This window comes from Xenopus tropicalis, chromosome 5 (assembly GCF_000004195.4).
Source record: "Xenopus tropicalis strain Nigerian chromosome 5, UCB_Xtro_10.0, whole genome shotgun sequence".
NCBI classification, from domain to species: domain Eukaryota; kingdom Metazoa; phylum Chordata; class Amphibia; order Anura; family Pipidae; genus Xenopus; species Xenopus tropicalis.
The window spans coordinates 137,624,527-137,649,000 of NC_030681.2; the positions used below are offsets into that span (position 1 = coordinate 137,624,527).

The window sequence follows — 24,474 nt, forward strand, 5'->3', positions numbered from 1 at the left end:
AAAGGTGCATTAAGTATAATGGGGGTTATGTAATAAAACAGATGCACATTTTACACTGTTATTTTTAAGTTCCAACGGAAGAAAAAGCACGTAAAAGAATTAGCCAGGCGATGTGTGGCACATTTTGTTGCTGTTTTTAACACAGTATAATGAATAGGCGCCCAAGTTTTCCCAGATGCAGTAACTCATAGCAACCAATTAGCAGGTAACATTTACTGGTCACTAGTGATGAGCGAATCTGTCCCGTTTCACCAGCGAAACGCATTTGACGTGCATTTTTTTGCCGCACTGGTCTTTTTTTTTGTCGTCCACATCTTTTTGTGCCCAATTTGACGCAACCACGACTTTTTTCGAAGCACAACAAATTTTTCTATGGCGAGAGAGAGCCAGAGCTTTAGAGCCACGGTGCTACCCAGGCCCAGACTGGCAATCTGTGGGTTCTGGCAAATGCCAGAGGGGCTGCTGTAATATGCCACAGACAGTCACTATTTATTGGGCTGGCGGGGGCTGTTAGGGCCTCTGTATATTTGAAATGCCAGGGCCTATTTTGAGTCCGAGTCCAGACCTGATATTACTTTGGCTATTGAGTTCCAGCCATAAGGGAACACAGAATGTGTCTATTAACAGGATCTATGTAATATATGCAAGGAGTTCTATAAAAAGTGTTAACCTACTTCTATTGAAAGCATAGAACTGTAAGGTTATTTATTTGTGGTTTATAATGCAGTTACAAAATGCTGGGGCTGTTAGAGATCTGTTAGAGATCTGTAATTGTGTTTTCCCATTAGCTGCACTTGTGTGCTCTTAAGGTGGCCATACACGCACCGATATTATCGTACGAAACCTCGTTTCGTACGATAATCGGTGCGTGTATGGCATGTCAGCGAGCCGACCGATATCGCAGGAAGCTGCTGAAATCGGTCGGCTCGCCGATCGGCCAAGTTAGAAAATTTTGATCGGGCGCCATAGAAGGCGCCTGACCAAAATTCTCCCTTCAGAGCTGAATCGGCAGAAGGAGGTAGAAATCCTATTGTTTCTACCTCCTTACCTGCCGATTCAGCCCTGAATGGTGTGTGGCGGATCTGACGATGTTTCGTGCGACCGACGGTCGTACGAAACATCGTGAGATCGCCACGTGTATGGCCAGCTTTAATCCAATGCACTCCCAATATGCTCATTCATACATCTGCTACATACATGTACTTCCCACACACACAGCCAAATGCCATTGATCGGAAGCTGCGGAACTGCTGTACAGCAAATGTTAATGCTGCAGGGCCTCACAGCAGGGTTCCACATGAAAAAGAATCCATAAATGTTTATCATTAGGGGGTGAATGGGAAGCAGAACCTCTCTGGGCAGGGAGGGGGGACAAGATATGAAATTGTAAATAGAAGCCTACTTTTATTTCCCATTAGAATAAAGGGCAAGCACGCACTGAAATCCATGACTCACCTCCCGCTATAAATATCACGTGTAAAACACTGCTAACAGCAGCTCTAAGGTCGGACCTGATGGACTGGTACGTGTTATTCAGCCATGCTGACTGTAATTATGTAAGCTTTTCGGCTAAAGGTGACCTATCTGTTCCAGTGGCCCGGGAAATTAGCAATAATAATAATTAGAAGGGGATCATTGGACCTGCAGCAGCTTTTATATGGGAGAGGGAAGCACAGCTGGTGCCAGCTAAGGCTCAGGGTAACGTTTAGGGCTCTGGCACACGGGGGAGATTAGTCGCCCGCGACAAAACTCCCTGATGACCCGCCATCCCGCCGGCAAATATGTAAGTCGCCGGCGGGATGGCACACGCGGCGGGGCGATTTCAGGAAATCGCCGAAAAAGACTCGCGATTTTCGGCGATTTGCGCGAAATCACGCCACCGCGTCTGCCATCCCGCCGGCGACTTACATGTTCGCCGGTGGGATGGCAGGGGTAGGCAACTCGGGGAGATTAGTCGCCCGCGAACAGGGAGTTTTTGAAGACACACAGAGCTACTAGTAGCAGCTACTTGTCACAGCTACTAAAATAGACAATGCTGATCATTTACTGATAATTGTCTCTATGTGTGTTTTAGCAGAGGCAATTCTCAGTATTATCTATGGCAGGGTATTTTTTGGAGTTCTAGTAGCTGCTACTAGTAGCTCTGTGTGTCCCCCTTAGAATTATTGCTTTATCCACAGTTATATGAAAACAATGTAGTAAGATAATGTATTTACTTCTCAAGTTGAAACCTTTCACACAGAGCACCCAAAATGCCTATTATTATTGCTGCAAATGATCTCATTTGCTAACCATCAATTTTTAATTTCAAAATCAATTTAAAATAACTTTTCTGAGATTTACTTTGCCACTAAATGGCTAAAAATCCAAATTCGACAATTTGCCAGATTAAACTTGCCGAGTTCATGTAGAAGTCAATGGCAAAGGTCCCTTTACTTGATGTTTTTTCTTGTTGCTGGGTTTTGTCTGAAAAAATCATTTTTTTGTGACATCCACTTTTCCGTGCAACATTTATTAGTAAATATTCGACTTTCAGGAAAACGAGTCAAAATTGAAAATGAGAAAATTAGAAATGATGGCGTTTTAGTAAATCTGCCCCTTGCTATCCATGTTCCCTTCATTATCCTTGGGAGCTTAGCTATACTGACACACAGGTCCAAGCATCATTCCTTCTGACATAACTCATTCATTAACAGAAATATTGGGTGATTAAAATGGTAAGAGCATTAATCCTAAAAGGGATGGTGATCACCTCTTAGTACTGGAGAGATTTTGTATGATATTCTGTAGTTAGGGTTGGGATACAATAGGTCAATACTTTGTGTTGATGACCATTTATAGGCAGACCTGGACTGGCAATCTATGGATTCTGGCATATGCCAGAGGGGCTGCTGGGAGATGCCATAGACACTATTTATTGGGCTAGTGGGGGGGCTGTTTTGAATCTCAGTCCAGACCAGATTATAGGGGTTTAAATTCTTAGGGGCTGATTTATTAAGACACGATTTCGAATCCGAATTGAAAAAATTCCGATTGGAAATGAACGTTTTGCGACTTTTTCGTATTTTTTGCGATTTTTTTCGGCGTCTTTACGATTTTTGCGTAAAAACGCGAGTTTTTCGGCGTTTTTACGATTTTTGCGTAAAAACGCGAGTTTTTCGTAGCCATTACGAAAGTTTCGCAAAGTCGCGATTTTTTCGTAGTGTTAACACTTGCGCGCAAAGTCGCACCTTTTTCGTAGCGTTAAAACTTAAAAGGCGCGACGTTTCGCGCAAGTTTTAACGCTACGAAAAAATCGCGACTTTGCGCAACTTTCCTAAAGACGCCGAAAAACTCGCGTTTTTACACAAAAATCGTAAAGACGCCGAAAAAACCGATCATTACGAAAAAAACGCAATCGGACGCATTCGGCCCGTTCGTGGGTTAGTAAATGTGCCCCTTAGTGTGGCTACGGTGTTTCTATGATTACATTCTTCTTCCTCTCCATTCAGCAACATAAGAGTAATGTTGATAGGCTGGAACACAGATTAGTGCTTTACACCAACCTGTGTGCTTTTTGGCACAATGTTTGCTGTTATGCTATTTCATATACTAGGCTGCTTCCATACTGTTGGTGCCTGATGATGGGGATTATATAGTGAATAATGTACCCCTTGTTGTAAAGTATAAGAATATTATAAGTCACTGAGGAGTTCCATGACCATATTAAGGAACAAGGCTGAAGGTCGAGGCCAAAAGTTTCAAAATCATTTGACAGAAACTACATTACTAAGCCCCAATAATAACTGATGATATAAAAGTGCCATTTATGAGGATGTCATTTACAGAATATTCATGGCTCTTGTGTATTATGTATTTATTATAACTGGCTGAAGAGCAGCACATTAGGAAACAGACTGGCAAGTAAAGGTAAGCTAATTAATGTAATTCAACAAGTTGCGCTACTGTTTAAACAAGCTGCAGGCAAGATACAGTGTGCTAGCGCTTAACAAAGCAATTACAAGAGACTGAATAGCAATTACTTCTGTACAGAATCATACCCTGTGTTCTCTTATTTTAAGTTTCTGGAGTAAATTGGCTGATTTTATTGCTAATTGCCTTTCCCTGTCTTTACCTCTACTAACCTATGTGCCCAGGTTAATGCCCAGTCTAGACCTTGGATCTACACCAGTATGTATTCTGTGCACATATTTTATAAATATTTTCCATCTTATTGTGGGAACCTTTGTACCACTGTATACTGCAGCACTAGCAGAGCAGGCAGGACTATTTCATTAATTATATTGCACATAAGATGCCACATGTGCTTCAAGTGCAGCACAATAACAAACATCACTGTTTTGTCAGATTATGCTAGAGGGAGAAAAATGGTGCAATAATAAGAAACAATAAAAAAAACATGTTGGCTCATTGATCCTTTCAGAGGTAATTCTGTAAACATCTGACATGCAAACATGATGGTTGAAAGAAAGTTCTAGCACTTCAGCTCCGGGGATATCAGAATAGCCATAAATACAGAAAAAAGCAGCAACCAACCTGATTTAGGTTGGTCTAACTTTTGAGAAATGTCAAATGTTCTGGTTTCCCATAGGTCGGTTTAACACTGTGAAAATGGCAATGCTCCTAATCCAGACACAGGGTGTTTAGAGCCCAGCCAGGATACAGTACAGTACAATTACAGTAGGCGTTCACATGCCAGTTATGGCAAATGCACATTGGTGATTTTAAGGCCTTCAGCCCACTGTGTTCTGTGTTAAAACTATACATAAGTCACATTTTAAAGTTGAACTGAGTCAGTACAGCTACCCATTTTGTTGGATATCATCAAAACTGCAGCACAAATGAAAGAAAGACAGAAAGAAAGAAATAAAGAAAAAACAGCAAGAGATGCTGCTTTTTGGAAACAGGTAGAACAAACAGGGCTGTTTTAGGGGGGCATAGTGGTGCACCTGAGAAGGAAGGAAAGTGGGATTGTAACTTTAAGGGGAAGATTTAATAAAATGTGAGATTAGAGCTCAACCCAGAAAAACTCACCCACTTTCTATTCATTCCTATGGGATTTTCAGAAGCATATTTATCTGATGGTGAACTCTAAAGGTGGCCATACACGCACCGATATTATCGTACGAAACCTCGTTTCGTACGATAATCGGTGCGTGTATGGCATGTCGGCGAGTCGACCGATATTGCAGGAAGCTGCCGATATCGGACGACTCGCCGATCGGACAAGTTTGAAAATTTTGATCGGGCGCCATAGAAGGCGCCTGACCAAAATTCTCCCTTCAGAGCTGAATCGGCAGAAGGAGGTAGAAATCCTATTGTTTCTACCTCCTTACCTGCCGATTCAGCCCTGAATGGTGTGTGGCGGATCTTACGATGTTTCGTGCGACCGATGGTCGTACGAAACATCGTCGGATCGCCACGTGTATGGCCACCTTAACTTTTACCTATTGAAAAATACACTTCTAAAAATACCAGTGGACTGAATAGAAAGTGGGTACATGTTTCTGTGGTGAGCTCTAATCTCACACTGGCCATACACGTTACAATTACAATGGGTGCAGGAAAGATCGCTCGTACCCTCCGCTAACGTTTACAGCTGAATTGTCAGATATGGAGGTAGAAACAATAGGAATTCTACCCCTTTCTGACCCCTTTAACGGCTCCCGATCACAATTTTCTGTCCTGCCCAATCAACGAGGCGACCGATATCCAAGTCCTTTGCGATATCTGTCACCTCATCAATCCATCATACATGCACCAAATATCGTATGAAATATCGGTGTGTGTATGGCCACTTTACCCTCATTCTCTGGGTCCCTGCTCCCAACCTGTATCTATAGAGTGCTTACTGTTACTAGGGTTCAATGCTTATTCTCTGTAGGTCAATAAGAGACCCAAGGGGCTACAGGCTACTGTACTTTAGCAGGAGTCTTGCAATAGACAAGGTGATGGGTCAGTAAAATAACATATAGGCACAAACACTGTTCTACTTGGCTGCAACTGAAGTGAAGCCCAAACTATTTGCCACCCTTTGAGTAAAGTACACATTAACTAAGCCATTTTATTGCAGATCCTCATGGAATGAGGTTTTGATTTTCAGCTGGTGCTTTATCAGCGGCTCCTGGCAGGTAAATAGATATCCGCAGAAGAAACTCAACTGCACCTGGATGCCTTCAAACCCAAGTGTCATGCCAGTCTAATGTGTAAAGATCTTCTCTGTATTGTTTTCTGAAACTGATACTGTGCAATGTATTAAAGGGAAATGATCATGAAAAATACAAGTAGCACTTTAAAACTTAAGTAGCTCAGAACACTGGTGCCTTTAGAGATGTGCCAAATATAACACTTTGCATCATGAAAACAAATTAAGCAACTTCATTTCATTTCTATTATTCTTCCCCTCCTGATAGTAAAAGTAACCGCTCATGGGTTGCTATGAGTTACAAGCCCCGGGGCAAAATTAGCTTGTTAGAGCATTCCTATTTGGAGATCTGTCTTCCTTTACATGCACAAAATAAAAAAAAGAATAAATGTGCTGAAAACAATAATAATTATACCTGTACTGATAGGGATTGCTTCCCCTTTCGCTTTACAAAATTAAGCCAGGCATGCAATATTCTGCACTGGGCTGTCAAGGAAAGTGTTAGCAGCTCAATGATCCATCGGATATTGCCCAAACCAGCTGAAGAACTAAAGTTTTATGCCTCTCTGTGATAAGGCACAGCTCTTTATTTCAGCAGGTTGAGGGCCAACAAAAGCTTGAGTCACTGGAGAGGGTGGGGGGGAATTGTTATTCACTTGACAGTGACATTAATGTCTTACTTTTATCCCCAAGCTGCGGTTTTTCTTCATTAAAAAAGCACATCGGCCCTGGGTAATTTTCCTCCAATGGGACGTCACCATCTGAGGGGTAAGTGGGAGGTGCCTTACTATCTGCCACCCCCAGAGATGGGGGTGGCAGATAGTAAGGTCTATCACAAGTCTGTCTTAGTAAGGTTTACACAAGTCTGTCTTTCCTAGTGTAGGTGAGGCCAGGGGCAAGACTTTCTTGTGCCTAATTATTTATATAAAGTAGTTTTTGTCCCCATCTATGGCTCTTCATACCCTCATTATATCTATTTTCTCCTTTGATGTGTACTAAAGGGAATCATTTCTTTCTGGAGAAATACACTATAGGAGAATACATGCAGAGAAGGCCAGAGGAAACTCCCAAAATTCCATCCAGTGGTTTTGCTGCCATCCATTTTTATCCGGTCTGCAAAGCATTGACAGTGGATTTCAAACCAGACACAGAGATATACAATACTGTGACCTATTTCTTTTGATAGTAATCAAAGTAAGGGGTTGTGTTTAACCCCATCAATTTTGCACACATCTTCTAGAATTATCAACCTAAATAACTCATTCTTCAGATCCAAAACACACTGCCTGGCATGTAGGCTATGCAATGATTCCAAGTTATTAGGGATGTACCTAATCCAGGAATTCAGGTTGGGATTGGGCAGAATCCCAGCACTTTATGCAGGATTTAGATTAAGGAGAGTTTGGGTTTGGATTTGGTCATATGACTCTGAACAACTGAAGAAATACGCAATTGCAGGTTGGAATTCAGGTCAATTTTCAGCCAGATATTGTGTGTAGGCTTCACACAGATTTAAACATGATGGATTCATATTTTTCTTCTAATAAAGGAATCCTGTGGCCCTGCCATATGTGCCATGGGCCTAAGGCTAATTTTAGAATGGGTTGTTTGACCAGACAAAAAAATGGCAGTTAAGTTTCCCCGCCCTGCCTCTCGCTGCTTTCTATATCAATCTAGCAAAACACTGCGTTGAAAGTACATAGTGGTGACAGGTAAATATCTGCTCAAAAATGCCCAAGAAAGTGCCAGGCTGAGATGCTGTTTTGGCTGCTGCTGTTTCCCACCTGATGACAAGGGCAGTCACCCAGTCTGTCATTACAGAACAGTTAAAGATGGCAGCAAAGGTTCTGTATTGTCTGCGTTTTCTTTCTTCCCTTGTGTTCCAGCTCGATGCAACCTGCTGGATGCTGCCCTACTAAGGAATTAGCAACCAACTTGCCCAAGAGCTCCATACACCTCTTTATATAGCACTATATTACTATAAAACAGCCCCAAAATATGTTATAATACCTTCCACCATTTCTAATTCAAAGCTTTATGTCACAACCCTGATCCATGTCTATTAAGTTACTACTTTCTCAGAAAAAAAATGCTAGCACTATTGCATAATTTCCAAATAATGCACCAGTTCTGCCAGAAATGAGTTGAAGTTAACAATGCCATGGTATTCACATATGTAAACACTGAACTGTTCTGAAGTGACCAGCAATGAAATCCCATTGAACACTTCTGGAGAGATCTAAAATCTGCAGTTGGATGAAGGCATCATTGAAATGTGAAAGGAGTGGAGCAGTTTCCAAAAGAAAAGGGGTCCATACTGTCAACAGAGAATTATAAGCAGTTAATTCATGGCCAGAGAAGGCATTTAACTTCAGTTATTTCACTGTTGAGGAATGAGGAAGACGAGGATGGAGTGCTTTCTTGGCTTTCCCAAAGATAACTTTTGAAGAAAACAATTCTCATTCCCAAGAGTGTGCCATCTCTAACAAGAAAAGTCATTTTTTCTAAAGTGTCCAGTCAATCATCCATCTTCTTGTTCATGATGTACAATTTGGCCGGCACAATGTATCTGTATAGATTTTTCGCTGACTAAGGATAATTGAGCCTGCATTAAATGAAACCTCTGTGCCTTTTTTCATTCACAGCTGCATGTTGCTATCATATTGGACAGCTTAATTTGTCTGCTAAGTCAGAATTACACATCCACTTGCTGATCTAATGAGGCGTCTGTGGGAACACGCTCTGTTTAGAGGGGAAGGAAGCACAGAATATATAGTGTATATTCACTGTACATAATTTTATAGAACAGAATATTCGGTATCAAACAGAAACGGCTGCAAAAGTGGTTGAACATTATTGTTTGCTGATTAGAGCAAAGGAATGAGGCAGAGTTGGTGTACGCCCAAGCAGCCATTGTGTTCTGCAAATGGAATGTCAATTATTCGCATTTAATCTCATTTCTGTAAAATCTTTTAACTTACTATGACCCCAAGCCTAATATTAACAGAAATAAAAATACACTCTGTTGTACAAAATAAGTACCCACCCTACCAAGACATTGAATGGCCATATAAAAGGAACAAGTGTTGCAAAAGTAAAATGGCCCTCAGCTACAGAACTAGTGGGGGTCGACAAAAGAGGAAACTGCCAAAGACACAACCATTTTGGCTGCAGTGAATTACGACAGTTTATGCTCTTTTCTTGTCCATATCCAACAAAATATTGTGTCCTATATGTGCCCCCACTTTGTGCATTCGCCTGCACACAGACACTCTTAGTGGGGTCAAGCAAGTTCCACTTGGCTGGTGGTGACACCAGGACAATGTGCAACTGAATAATCCATTTCTATCCACTGCCAACCTGTTCTATAATGATTTATAAGGGATTCTTTGGAGCAAGAAATTAGCCAGCATTAAGCAGACCCTGCATAGCTGAGCATAATTGTGGTACCACAAAAATGCACCTACACTAAAGTTAACATCAACAGAGTCTTCTTGTCTGCCGACTGCCCTGTCCTCATCCAGTTCCTTAGACTTTTCTGCTAGCTGCCTACCCTGACCTGTGCCATATGGACTTTTCTCCTTGTGGCCAATCCTTGATCTTCTTTGTCATGAAATTGACTTTGCTGCTCCCTGGTCCTGACCTCTGTATGCCTTACCCTTCTATTGCATTCTCCTTGCTTCCAGAAAGGCCTAGACATTCCACCTACACTGCCAAAATATGTCACTATAAAAGCTGAACTCACCAACTTAGTGCTGCACACTCTATCTATAGGATACCTGAAGAAACAATATATTATAGCAAGAGAGCTACAGTAGCAACCAGAAATACAGACCCATGGCTCCCAGCAAAGACCAGTAATGAAGAACACAAAGTGCAGAATACTAAATAGTAAATGGGCTATTCTTGAATCTGGTTTTATTGACAAAAAACCTCTATACCAGCCCTAGTTATACAGACAAGGTGGGCATAATGTGGTTGTGAGGAAATCTAATCCTCCTCCTCATCTGCTGTTCCTTTCACTGTCATTACCTGCAGACTGTACTGCAACTTGCATAATCATCCAATACATCATTTACTATAATCATTGTCTGCCAACAGAATATTTTGCATTGCTGATTTGCTTTTTGCATAAATTAGTAATTTGTACTTTCCTAACAAGAAACATTAAAGTTACTCAGAAGTTGATTTGCTTTCTCATCATAAATACATCCCAACGTTTGAAAATTAGAGAAAGCAAAAAACTTCCATACTAAAATAGGTAAAATACCCAGGTATAATAACCACAGCTAATAAGGTATAAAATAGGTATAATATACAGGTATAATAAGGAATATAATGAGTATAATAACCACAGCTAATAAGGTATAAAATAGGTATAATATACAGGTATAATAAGGAATATAATAAGTATAATAACCACAGCTAATAAGGTATAAAATAGGATTAATACCCAGGTATAATAAGTATAATAACCACAGCTAATAAGGTATAATAACCAGGTATAATAAGGAATATAATAGGTATAATAACCAGGGCTAATAAGATATAAAATAGGTATAATACCCAGGGCTAATAAGGTATAAATAGGTATAATACCCATAGCTAATAAGATATAAAATAGGTATAATACCCAGGGCTAATAAGATATAAAATAGGTATAATAACCAGGGCTAATAAGATATAAAATAGGTATAATAACCAGGGCTAATAAGATATAAAATAGGTATAATAACCAGGGCTAATAAGATATAAAATAGGTATAATACCCAGGGCTAATAAGGTATAAATAGGTATAATACCCAGGGCTAATAAGGTATAAATAGGTATAATACCCAGGGCTAATAAGGTATAAATAGGTATAATACCCAGGGCTACTAAGGTTTAAATAGGTATAATACACAGGGATAAAAAGGCATAAAATAGGTATAACACCCAGGGCTAATAAGATATAAAATAGGTATAATAACCAGGGCTAATAAGATATAAAATAGGTATAATACCCAGGGCTAATAAGGTATAAATAGGTATAATACCCTGGGCTAATAAGGTATAAATAGGTATAATACCCAGGGATAATAAGGAATAAAATAGGTATAATACCCAGGGCTACTAAGGTTTAAATAGGTATAATACACAGGGATAAAAAGGCATAAAATAGGTATAATACCCAGGGCTAATAAGATATAAAATAGGTATAAAACCTGGGGCCAATTTTACAACTGCCCACCCCTGCCATTCACTTATCCTACAGCACATCTCCAAAGGCCACAATGGGAACGTTGTTGAAGTGCTGCCACCTGGAACCCATTTTGCCCCATCAGTGACAGACCCTGGTGCAATTGCACCCCCTGCCCCATTAGCAGTTGGGCAAATTCAAGAGACTGGTCTGACTGTGGAAAACCATTAGCTTCTGCTTTCATAGAGCCAGTGCCATCCAGCTAGATACTTTGGCAGTTCCCCACACTAGGCAGGCTTGCAACAGCCAATGGGAGACTCAGCCTGAGGACCAGATAAGTGTAATTATCAAACAGCTCTTTGGCCATCCAGTTACATAATTACATAGGCTTGAAAAAAGACCAGAGTTCATCAAGTTCAACCCTTCCAAGTAAACCCAGTCACTGACTGTGCATATGCAGTAAAATCCATGACAAATAGAAGAGAAATTGGAACTCTGATAATGCCAGTGCGAGCCTTCTGATAAACATGTTTTTGTGTGTGAATAATAACTTCTTATATAACATTCCGCAAGTCATAGTTCACAGATATGTGCTGTGTAACAGCGTGGTGCATTCCATCATTACTAATATCATAAACATATAAATAGCAGGTCGAGCCCGGGATACCGGATCCCAAGGACACTGCAGCTGTCCCCAATTCTTGACTCGCTCTGCTACTGTACAGACAAATTCAGCCGGGTAAATCCCAGCAGATTATAGGGTGCTGCCAAGATTTCTCCCTTCCCCGGCTTAGTGAAAGCGCAGGCAAAGATCAGCCGGAAAACGCAGCATTTAATCCTTAATGTCCAATAAAACCCATGCAGCTGGTAGCTGTAATAAAGCAACGAGGTTAAAAAACAGAAACATATTCATCAAGGTCAGCACTTGCTGAGATTTCAGGCAATGGATTTGAAGGAGAAAAAAAAATCTCCAATTTGCCTGAAAGGATGGGGAAAAAAATTCTTCCTTCCGGCAGTTGGAGAACAGTAGAAATATTTACAAGCACTGACATTTTTTCCCCAGCATCCGACCCTTTTACTTGAAACTGTCAATTGTAACTGAGCTGCCAATACAGCCTTTTGGAAAAGTGTTCCTTATATTAAAGGGGAACTCCACCCAAACACAACTTTTTGAAAAGTAAACATAATTTCATGCTACTTTGCTATATACATCAGTTAAAAAATATGCAGCCTTTTATGAATGTTTTAATGTAATAATATGGTTTGGAACAGTTCCCTAAGCCCCGCCCCCTGTTCCCCTGCTGATCTGGCTGACTGCTTTGAGACTCAAATAAAATGTAACAGTAGTCGCCTGTCCTCAACCTGCCTTCAACCTGCATCCTCCCAATCCCACAATTCCCTGCACATGTGATGTCAGTGAGGAAATTAACATTGGAGTGCAATGCATTGTGGGTTATGTAGTTCCTGCATGCTGGCTGTAAGCTGTGGAGAAGTTGTTAGAATTTGTAACATCAATGTTTTAGTCCCTCCTCCCCTGCCAGGATTTCAAATAATGCAGAGTGAAAAGAACTGTTTTGCAGCTGGATATCAGCACATAAAATAATAATAATAGTGATCCCGGGCCTTGCAGCCCACTGAGCCTTGCATTGATAATAATCCTGAATGATGCACCAATTAGGGGATATGCAAGCTGGCACCTACAGGCCTCTCTACCTGCCTAGGGGTTGCCAATTTTTCTGGAAAGCTGACGCCAAAATACTAATGAATACTGATCCCTAAACAAGCAAGACTTTCCCATCTTTTTAATTTTCACCAAGAGAAACACGGGTCTTAAATACACTCATATTGTAATAATGAAACCCAGTTGGCATGTGATGCATTGTGGGCACCCCTATAGGTACTCATGTGATGCCAAAAACTCCCCAGAAGTTATTTACAAATGCTGAGAGCTATATAGAGGGGAAGTGATTCCTGTCTAACGTTACTGGGCTCTAAATTGAGAACCTAAACTCATGTTGAAAACATATTTAATTCACACAGACTATCTGGGCTGGGCTGAAGAGCAAAATCAGCCCAAAGGAGTTCCTTGGTAGGCTTGATAACCTGGGCCCATAGGCTTACACACAATGCCCCAGACACAATGTATTTCTGCCTTCATTGATTAGTGCAGCGTCACGGGCATAGAGCTTAAATACAGGCTGACTAGGCTGCTCCTGGGTTGAATTTGTTATCGGTTGCCCTGTATCATAAGTCTCTTGAGATCCTCATCCCGCCCTTAACTGCTGCTTTGTAGCAAGCTGTACTCTTTCATTAATGGGAAATCTGGGACCCTCTCCAGCTTTCATTAGTATGAAATGTGCAGTATTCAGTCTGACATCTATCAACCAAAACAGCCATAAATGTTAGGGTATGTGGGCCATACCTCTAAGAGGAGCACAGGAGAGGACAAAAAGTTGCATTTGTGCTCTTTATGTGCTCTTTTCTTATTCTATACCAGATTAGGGACCCGCAAGTAGCTAGATCATACCCCCCAATTGTCCCGCTTTCTGTCCCGGTTATAATAGCGCATCCCGCTGTCCCAGGTAGTTCAATGAATGTCCCGCATTTACGGAGCAGGAGGGAAGTTTACATCTGCTTCTGTATGAGAATCTCTACTGACAGGAATTAAGGCATATCCATTGTTATGGTGAATGTAACCTATTCAGATGGAAAATAAAGGAAAATAAGTATATATTTCTGGCAAAACAAACCTTTATATCCTATAAGACTTTTCTCTTTTCTCTCTGATTTTCCTAATATTCCTAAATCTGTTTCTAATACAGGTATATGATCCAGAATGCTCTGGACCTGAGGTTTTTTGCATAAGGGATCTTTGCATAATCTGGATCACCATTCCTTAAGTCTGCTAAAATATTATTAAACATCAAATAAGCCCAATAGGACTGCTTTGCCACCAATATGGATTCATGAAACTTATTTAGCGTCAAGTACACGGTACTGTTTTATTATTAGAGAGAAAAAGGAAATCACCTTTGAAAAATGAGAATTATTTGTTTAAAATGGACTCTATAGGAGATGGTCTTCCCATAATTTGGAGCTTTCCATACAATGGGTTTTCAAATAAGGGATCCCAAACCTGTAATACACACCCATTTACAGTCACCCTATGTTAAATTTATGTGCTCCAGCATTAACGGGACTATTTGTTCCCCTCCAACATCCACCTTCCTGCCTTACATGCTATATACCAGTTTGCTCCTGGGCACCTGGTTCATTCATATGGACTACCATTTGCCCCTGGGTACCTTGTGCATGCATGCTGGTTACCAGCTTGCCGTGGATAAGTAAACACACTGCTATATAGCAGGCTTCACAAACACAACTGGCCACTTCACTGGAAACACAAATTTCTTATCCGCTCATCTCTAGCGTTGAGGCATCTACAAGGTTTTTCATCAAATCGAAGACACTGCTGGAAATCAATACAGGGTGTACATAGGAGATTGTATTCATAGGGCTCACAGCATCAGCAATCATTGCTGGAACAATGATTAGCAATCTGTGCACTCAACCAGCTTTTTTATATATAGGGAGATCAGTGCATAACACAGAGCTTTCCCTATGCTGCTTTTGGTAAAACATTTGATTTCATGCATGATGTGATCCTGGGGAACTGCAGCTCCCATCCATTGCAACAGCTAGAAGTATGCAGGCTGGCCTCCCTGTTGGCTGGCTGAGGATTATGGTAACTGTTGTTCTGCCGGAGCAGGAGAGGTACATGCACAAAGGGAATCAGTTTTCTAGACGAGTGAATGAACAATGAATCTTGTGATGTAACTAGGAATGAAGTTTGACATTCAGAATGAATATACATTAGGGAAACACAAATGCTAAAACCCCAATTAGGAAACAGCAGGTTGTAACGTTCAGAGACAAAATGGGAAACATGGCCTTGCGTTGCAGGATGTAATCACGTGGCTTTGTGTTTCTTGCTGAACTACAAATCCCAGGGGCACTACAGGCGCAACACTGTACTCTCTTTACTAATTCTATAAAACATGCCTTTATTATATGTAATATATCTGGCCCTCCCCCCCACACCACTATTGGAAAAAAAGGGGCGTAAAATCGAATGACGTTATAGGAGTATGCATGTCATCATGTCAATTCATGTTTTCATTCCATATAATAATCCAAGTGAATGCTCCAGGATTGTTAATGTGCAGCCGTTATTGGACTACAAATGACAAGAGAGCTACGGGCACAAAGGCATCACAAGGAAAGTGCTGTTTGGCAACACTCCTACCCAGAAGCAGGACCCCTGTAACTCAGATATATGAGTTGTCATAATATATTGTCATAATATTTACCCTGCTATAGATCCAGGATTACCCAGAAAATCAGTATGCACCCAGTCTGCCTCCTAGAGGGGCCTGCCCAACAGTCTGGGAACAGAGGCGATCTGGACACTTTTGCCATCTAATGTAACAAAGCTGAGCCTCCCACACTATCCGCCCTTGAGCCCCTTTGCATTAGTAGTGACATATAGGGTGCAAACCCCACGACATCCAAAGTTACATCCCTGTCCAAAAGGTCCATGGAAACTTGTAACTTCTGCAGGTGGCTATTGGCCGCCCCTGTGAAACCGAACTGCCTGAGAAACAAATTGCAGCTTGGAGTCTAAACCAGAGATGTACAACTCCTAGTACCTCACCAATAGCCAAAGGCTGCAGGCTGCCAGTCACTGATAAAGTACTGTAAATAAAAGCTTCAGTATTGTACTTATTTTATAATGTTTGGTAGTTTAGCTAGGTCTGATACTGTGGGGCCACCAGTATATAATCAAAAAGGCCAATATATATTAATCACCTTCCTAAAGGTGGCTATACATGCACCAATATTATCGTTCAAAGCGAGGTTTAGTGCAATGTATGGTGCATGTATGGTGCATGTATGGTGAGTTGATGAGGCGACCGAGCGACCAATATCGACAACAGCCTTGGATATTGGTTGTCTTGTTGATCGGCACCCAAATGCTGAATTATCACATAGGGGTAGAATGCTGTTGTTTCTACCTGCATATCTGACGCTTCAGCTCTAAAAGTTATTGGAGTGGACGAACGATCGTTCCTGGAACCAATTGTCCCAGGAAAGATCGTTATTGTATGTATGGCCGTATGTATGGCCACCTTTAGGGGAATATATATGATAGGCATCTTCCTGCTTCATGTTTCTATACAGCAGTTGGACACAATAGGCAGACAATACTCATTAGGCTGTAATGAACAGGCTTCTGTAGTGGCACATTGCCCACGTTATGTATCACTTTCCTTCTTTGGAGATAGGCAGTGGGCTGCCAGACAGTGTGTATCTGCTGGCACAAAGGCAAATTGGGTATCTAGTGACTGACTGGCTCCTGTCTATGATGGTATCTCCCAGCACAATAGGGATTCCTAGGAGCGCTGCTTGAACAGTTTACAGTTAATTATTTCATTCCTTATTATATATATATATTTTTTTTTTTATTAGATCCCTTCTTTTCTTTGATTCTGTTTTTGAGGGGGATTCTGTGATCTACCTCCCCTGTTATCTCCTATTTAATTCATTTTTACATTTTTAGTGAGGCCTCCTTCCTATTACTTGACCATCAAATTTCATCATTGTGTCCATATGCACAACTGTTCAAAGAGGGGTGCAAAGAGTTGCTGGTGTATTCTGTATGCAGCATTGGAGATGCTTATATGGGCAGGTGGTGGGCAGGATGCGGGTAGCCCTGAAATGGCCCTAGCTTGCCCATATGGCAGGGGTTAAGTACGGGGTTAGAGGACTTTTTAATTCAACACAAGGTGCAGAACACAGACACTGCCTGGAAGCAAGTGCTCAGTGCATAGGCACTTAAGGTGGCCATACACACTAAGATCCGCTCGCTTGGCGAGGTCGGCAAGTTGAGGTCGCCAAGCAAGCGGATCTTCTCCCGACGGGTGGGCGATATCGGGCTAATCCAAACAACTGAATTAGAAAGACGGGTATAGGCGTCCGTTGGTTCTGACTAAATTTTCTAACCTGCCTGATCGAGATTTGGACGATTTCAGGCCAGATGTTGGTCGGGCAGGCCCGTTGTTAGTGCCCATAAGCTGCAGAATCAGTCTTAGGGACCTATATTGGCCCGAGTATGGCCACCTTTAGGGACACTAGGGGCATAGAAAGAATCTTTTTTAGCTATTTTTCTCTACTGACCTGTATAAAAACATTCATTCCTAAGGCTAGACGCTAAATTGTATTTAGGTTTCCACCTAAGTGTGATTCCACATAAAATGCTGACATTTACTGCCCATTATTATAAGATGCAACAAAGATAATAACTCCAATATAAGACACTTTTAGTGCAACTGGTCAAGTCACATCAAGTTTGTCCAGAACATCAAGCTGGTCCGACTGGTGAAACCACATCAAGTTGTCCAGGTAATTGTGTCACATCAAATAAATCCAACTGGTTGGGTCACTTCAAGCTAGACATAGTAAATTGCTAATAGCCTCAGCCAGACTTTCCAATTTAGCAATTTTAACTGTCATCTGTTTAGGTGGTAATATCTACAGCAGGAACGGCACAGACTGGGGACATGTAACAATTAGCCCTCTAGTTGTTGCAGAACTACAAGGATGACCATTCCAGGATTAGATTCATTAGAGGCACAGAACCCCCTTATGCACTGTTAAGACAGAATATCCAAGGCTATTGTGATAGTTTATGTATGTGAGTGTATAGATTGGTAGGTGTGGGTTGTGGGTGCTGGGTTTACTTGGATGGGTTGAACTTGATGGACTCTGGTCTTTTTTCAACCCTATGTAACTATGTAACTATGTAAGATGGACATACGCAGACAGATTTAAGATTTTCAGCCCTGTCAGACCAAGTCAGCAGCTCATCTGCCCACGTAAGGGCCTTTTCTGAATTCATATATCTATTAGTCAGGTTTAAAAATTCCATCAGGATGAGGACAACATCGGCTATTTGATGCGGCCCTATCCCAACAGCTAGCATGGACCTCTGTTATGCTCCATCAGGGCCAAATGATTCGATTAGCCCAATTTAGTCCAGCATATAGGTGTCCATATCAGACAAATATCCACTTGCTTGGCGGCTCTGCCTCAATTTTATTTATGCACTGTTTTTAAGATCATCTCAATATCTGGGCACTGCAGGGCTGGAAGGACAGGGGATAATTCCTTATGGAAGAGCTTCTTGGCTCAAAAGCCTCCGTGCATGGGCTGCTCACTCTTGTTGATGCTCAGTAATCTTGGTGGCTTCTCGCTACCCTAAGCAGATAATTCTACACTTTCAGATATACTCACAACATTATATTTCATTGCAGCATGAAGTGATGGAAGTAGATTTCAGAGATTTACTTCTATTACATGGTATTCGTAGTATTATTAGGCCTTTCCTCGATTTAACCACACAAGGCTTGTGGGGTCACTGCAAAACATTTGCCTTTATTTGTTATCTGGGAGCCGACACAGAACCTTGAGATTTACATGTGTAAGGCAGGGGGAGTACAAACAATAATGCAACAGATTCCTGGAGCAATAGGCATCATGTTAGAAGTATGGCCTTGTCAGTAATGAAGCCACCTCCCATTGACATCAGTGACAGTCAAGGAGGAAACTGCCTGGAGTTATACAACTGAACAGTTGCCTAGGTCACCAACCCAGGTTTGACTCCAAGTCTATTAATCCACACCAACCAACCAGATTTGACCTCCTGATTAGTTGCCATGAGTTACTAGACCTGGGGCAATGCAGCTCCTGTTGTTACATTTACATATAAAGGCCTTTATATTTCCCTAACTGATTGCTGTAATGCAGCATATTTGGCCAGTAAAAGAGTTTAAATGGCATTACCAACACTGAACTAGCTCTTCAGGCAAAGCCCAGTGGGTCCCAGCATCAGATGACCCTCCTGCTCACCCAACCATGTGGCCTTCTATGTATGAGAGAGGGGGTAGGGGAGACAAGAAAAGAATGAGGAATGGAAGTGAAAATGTGAAAAAGTAAGAAGGGGGGAGAAGAAAGGACAGAAAAAGAAAGAGGAAAATATTAACAAGATAAAGAAGAGGTAGAGAAGAGAGGAGTAACATCAAGGAAATAGAAAAAATGACAATGTCTTTCCTGTCCCCACAGCATTTAGCCCTGCCCCACACTAGGCATCACATGGAGTCAAGAGCACCCTCTTGACAGGTGCAATGGCCCCTTTACTGACACTTAAGAGTGAATTTGCTCATTAAAAAGTGTCCCAATGGCAATAAAAAAATCATATTTGATATTAACTATCCAATAGTAATATTAGCATACCTCAAGATGTCTATTGACAAGTTGTTTTGCTTTTTGGCATATGATACTCTACTATACCTGCTATCCCACAGCCACAGTCCCTTCCCAGAGGCTATTATCCCCCCACTGCTACTATAGGCACCATCTCTCCCTACTATACCTGCTATCCCACAGCCCCAGTCCCTTCCCAGAGGCTATTATCCCCCCACTGCTACTATAGGCACAATCTCTCCCTACTATACCTGCTATCCCACAGCCACCTTCCCTCCCCGGAGGCTATTATCCCCCCATTGCTACTATAGGCACCATCTCTCCCTACTATACCTGCTATCCCACAGCCACCTTCCCTCCCCGGAGGCTATTATCCCCCCATTGCTACTATAGGCACCATCTCTCCCTACTATACCTGCTATCCCACAGCCACAGTCCCTTCCCAGAGGCTATTATCCCCCCACTGCTACTATAGGCACCATCTCTCCCTACTATACCTGCTATCCCACAGCCACCTTCCCTCCCCGGAGGCTATTATCCCCCCATTGCTACTATAGGCACCATCTCTCCCTACTATACCTGCTATCCCACAGCCACAGTCCCTTCCCAGAGGCTATTATCCCCGCACTGTTACTATAGGCACCATCTCTCCCTACTATACATGCTATCCCACAGCCACAGTCCCTTACAGAGGCTATTATCCCCCCACTGTTACTATAGGCACCATCTCTCCCTACTATACATGCTATCCCACAGCCACAGTCCCTTCCCAGAGGCTATTATCCCCCCACTGCTACTATAGGCACCATCTCTCCCTACTATACATGCTATCCCACAGCCTCAGTCCCTTCCCAGAGGCTATTATCCCACTGCTACTATAGGCACCATCTCTCCCTACTATACATGCTATCCCACAGTCACAGTCCCTTCCCAGAGGCTATTATCCCACTGCTACTATAGGCACCATCTCTCCCTAGTATACCTGCTATCCCACAGCCCCAGTCTCTTCCCAGAGGCTATTATCCCCACTGCTACTATAGGCACCATCTCTCCCTACTATACCTGCTATCCCACAGCCACAGTCCCTTGCCAGAGGCTATTATCCCCCCACTGCTACTATAGGCACCATCTCTCCCTACTATACCTGCTATCCCACAGCCACAGTCCCTTCCCAGAGGCTATTATCCCCCCACTGCTACTATAGGCACCATCTCTCCCTACTATACCTGCTAACCCACAGCCACAGTCCCTTCCCAGAGGCTATTATCCCACTGCTACTATAGGCACCATCTCTCCCTACTATACATGCTATCCCACAGCCTCAGTCCCTTCCCAGAGGCTATTATCCCACTGCTACTATAGGCACCATCTCTCCCTACTATACCTGCTATCCCACAGTCACAGTCCCTTCCCAGAGGCTATTATCCCCACTGCTACTATAGGCACCATCTCTCCCTACTATACCTGCTATCCCACAGCCACAGTCCCTTCCCAGAGGCTATTATCCCCCCACTGCTACTATAGGCACCATCTCTCCCTACTATACCTGCTATCCCACAGCCACAGTCCCTTCCCAGAGGCTATTATCCCCCCACTGCTACTATAGGCACCATCTCTCCCTACTATACCTGCTATCCCACAGCCCCAGTCCCTTCCCAGAGGCTATTATCCCCCCACTGTTACTATAGGCACCATCTCTCCCTACTATACCTGCTATCCCACAGCCACAGTCCCTTCCCAGAGGCTATTATCCCCCCACTGTTATTATAGGCACCATCTCTCCCTACTATACCTGCTATCCCACAGCCCCAGTCCCTTCCCAGAGGCTATTATCCCCCCACTGCTACTATAGGCACCATCTCTCCCTACTATACCTGCTATCCCACAGCCACAGTCCCTTCCCAGAGGCTATTATCCCACTGCTACTATAGGCACCATCTCTCCCTACTATACCTGCTATCCCACAGCCCCAGTCCCTTTCCAGAGGCTATTATCCCCCCACTGCTACTATAGGCACCATCTCTCCCTACTATACCTGCTATCCCACAGCCCCAGTCCCTTCCCAGAGGCTATTATCCCCCCACTGTTACTATAGGCACCACCTCTCCCTACTATACCTGCTACCCCACAGCCACAGTCCCTTCCCAGAGGCTATTATCCCCCCACTGCTACTATAGGCACCATCTCTCCCTACTATACCTGCTATCCCACAGCCCCAGTCCCTTCCCAGAGGCTATTATCCCCCCACTGCTACTATAGGCACCATCTCTCCCTACTATACCAGCTATCCCACAGCCACAGTCCCTTCCCAGAGGCTATTATCCCCCCACCGTTACTATAGGCACCATCACTCCCTACTATACCTGCTATCCCACAGCCACAGTCCCTTCCCAGAGGCTATTATCCCCCCACTACTACTATAGGCACCATCTCTCCCTACTATACCTGCTATCCCACAGCCCCAGTCCCTTCCCAGAAACCTGTTATACCATAGTCACCATACCATACCATACCATACCATAGTTCTTTCTCATAAGACTCACTGTCCATTGCCAGAGGCTACAAGCATTATTAATAGTTGACGCCTGCAAAGTCAAGAGATTTATGTCTGTGTTACTAAGAGTCAGAAACTCTACCTTGATAGAATAACTAGCTGCTCAGAAGGGACCCTAAAACCTGTAGGGCCCAGAACAGACTTCAGTCTGTAACCAGCAACAGTAGCGTGCTACCTAAAACAACTAATTTAGATGAACCACTATTTTGAAGCACAATTTAAAATATTAGATGTGAAACACGATGTATTGTATATTGAGTGTAAAGTAATTAACTCTAACAATGAAGATGCGGTGTTCACTCTTGATGGAGAAACTTTACTATGAGTAGATCAATCTCTGGGGCAATTATACCTCTATTCTGTACACAGATATGTCCTAGAGAATTCCGTTAGCCTCCTGTCTGATGGAAACAATGTAGCACTTCTCTGCAAAGAGGCACCATATGGAGTAACCCATAACATTATTGCCACAGAAGGGAATACCCCCCTGTAAGCATGTGCATGCAAGCCGCCCACCCCCGCCTGCTAATACCCAATCCCGGAAGCTTTTACCTGATCTACGGGCAGCTGTACTGCTCTGCTGAGGGGCAGAAGCAGCGTGGAGCCAGTGGTACTGGTAGCCATGGCAATCTTTGTGATGATGAAAAAAGATGAAGAATAAGCTCTAGATGCTTTCGCTCTGCTCCAAATTCCGAGACTCCCAGAAAAGGGCAACGAACTTCACTTTAATCATCCAGAGATGACCAAAAATAACCCCCCCAAAAAATGACAGCTAGCCGGACGATCGGCCACTTCCAGGGCACTAACTAAACGCTGCCAGTGCCAAAACTACAGGGAGTCAAAGGCACCCCTGGAAAATAACAATTCAAAAATAAAAAAAAAGAAAATCTTGCCATGCAAAAGCTAAAGAAGCAAAAATTGCAAAAATATACAGTGGTGGCACTTTGTAAATCCCATGACTGAGAGCAGAAAAGCAATGAGTCCCTGACAAGGATACAGCAGTCTATCCATGCACTGAAATCACAAAGCCACTGCCTTCTCCACCTCCTCTCACTGCTCAGTGTGCTGAATGCAGAATTACACCCAGGGTGGGAGGGAGCGCTGGGCAGGCAGAGCTGCAAAACACAACTATGGAAGCCTAGGAAGCACAATATTCTTACTGGCATTCTCCAAATCACGGCTACGCCAGCGACTCTGTCCTTCTGCTGCAACCCGTGGGTGCATAGGAATTAAGGGCAAATAAGGCTGCTGGATACTTACACATCGCAGATTTCATTGATTTGGAGTTTTTTTTCCAATGTTCTGGTTTTAAAGCAGAAAAATAAAAAACAATCTTGCGGATTATAACAGCTTTCTAAATTGGGTAATAGCTGAATTGAAGGAATGTATGTATGTATGTCTTTATTTATAAAGCGCTACTTATGTACGCAGAGCTGTACAGTAGAGCAATAAATCAATACAACAGGGGGTTATTAAAATAACAGATAAATACAAAGTATGATAATAAATACAAATACAAGGTACAGTTGCAATAATTTAAGAGACAAAGCGACAATAGGAATTATACCCAATTTTTGCTTGTCAAAAAAAGTATGTGTCAAATGTTTGTTTTAGCTAAAGAGATCAAATTAGGAGATTGTTAGAGACAGAGAGATTTTGTCCACAGTGTAGTTTTTCGCTATTTAGCTTCAGCAGCTCAAATATTTCAGCACCGATCTGGTTGCTGGGGTCTTCTTAACCTAGGCAACCAGCCAGTGGTTAAAATGTGAGACTGGAATATGAATAGGAAGGACTGAATAGAAAATAAATATAGGTATGGGACCTGTTATCCAGAATGCTAGGGACCTGGAGATTGTTCAGATAATAGGTCTTTCTGTAATTTGCATCTCCTTACCTTAAGTCTACTGAAAAATCATAATAAATAATATTTAATTTAATTTAGAAGGGTTGTTTGCCTCCAATAAAGATGAATTATATCTTAGTTGGGATCAAGTACAGGTACTGTTTTATTATTACAGACAAAAGCGAATCATTTAACCATTAAATAAACCCAATAGGGCTGTTCTGCCCCCAATAAGGGGTAATTATATCTTAGTTGGGATCAAGTACAGGTACTGTTTTATTATTTCAGAGAAAAGGGAATCATTTAACCATTAAATAAACCCAATAGGGCTGTTCTGCCCCCAATAAGGGGTAATTATATCTTAGTTGGGATCAAGTACAGGTACTGTTTTATTATTTCAGAGAAAAGGGAATCATTTAACCATGAAATGA

At 42.3% G+C, this 24,474-nt stretch overlaps 1 protein-coding gene across 1 annotated transcript in view; it reads right to left on the bottom strand.

Annotated features, from left to right (window-relative positions):
* The window catches only part of mboat2 (membrane bound O-acyltransferase domain containing 2), a 93,725-nt gene extending 70,570 nt beyond the window's left edge, over positions 1–23,155 (bottom strand). Inside the window, 1 exon segment of the mRNA NM_001102685.1 lies at positions 22,753–23,155. Within this exon segment, the coding sequence (NP_001096155.1) occupies positions 22,753–22,824 (72 nt within the window). The 5' untranslated portion in view covers positions 22,825–23,155.
* Between the last annotated feature and the right edge of the window lie 1,319 nt (positions 23,156–24,474).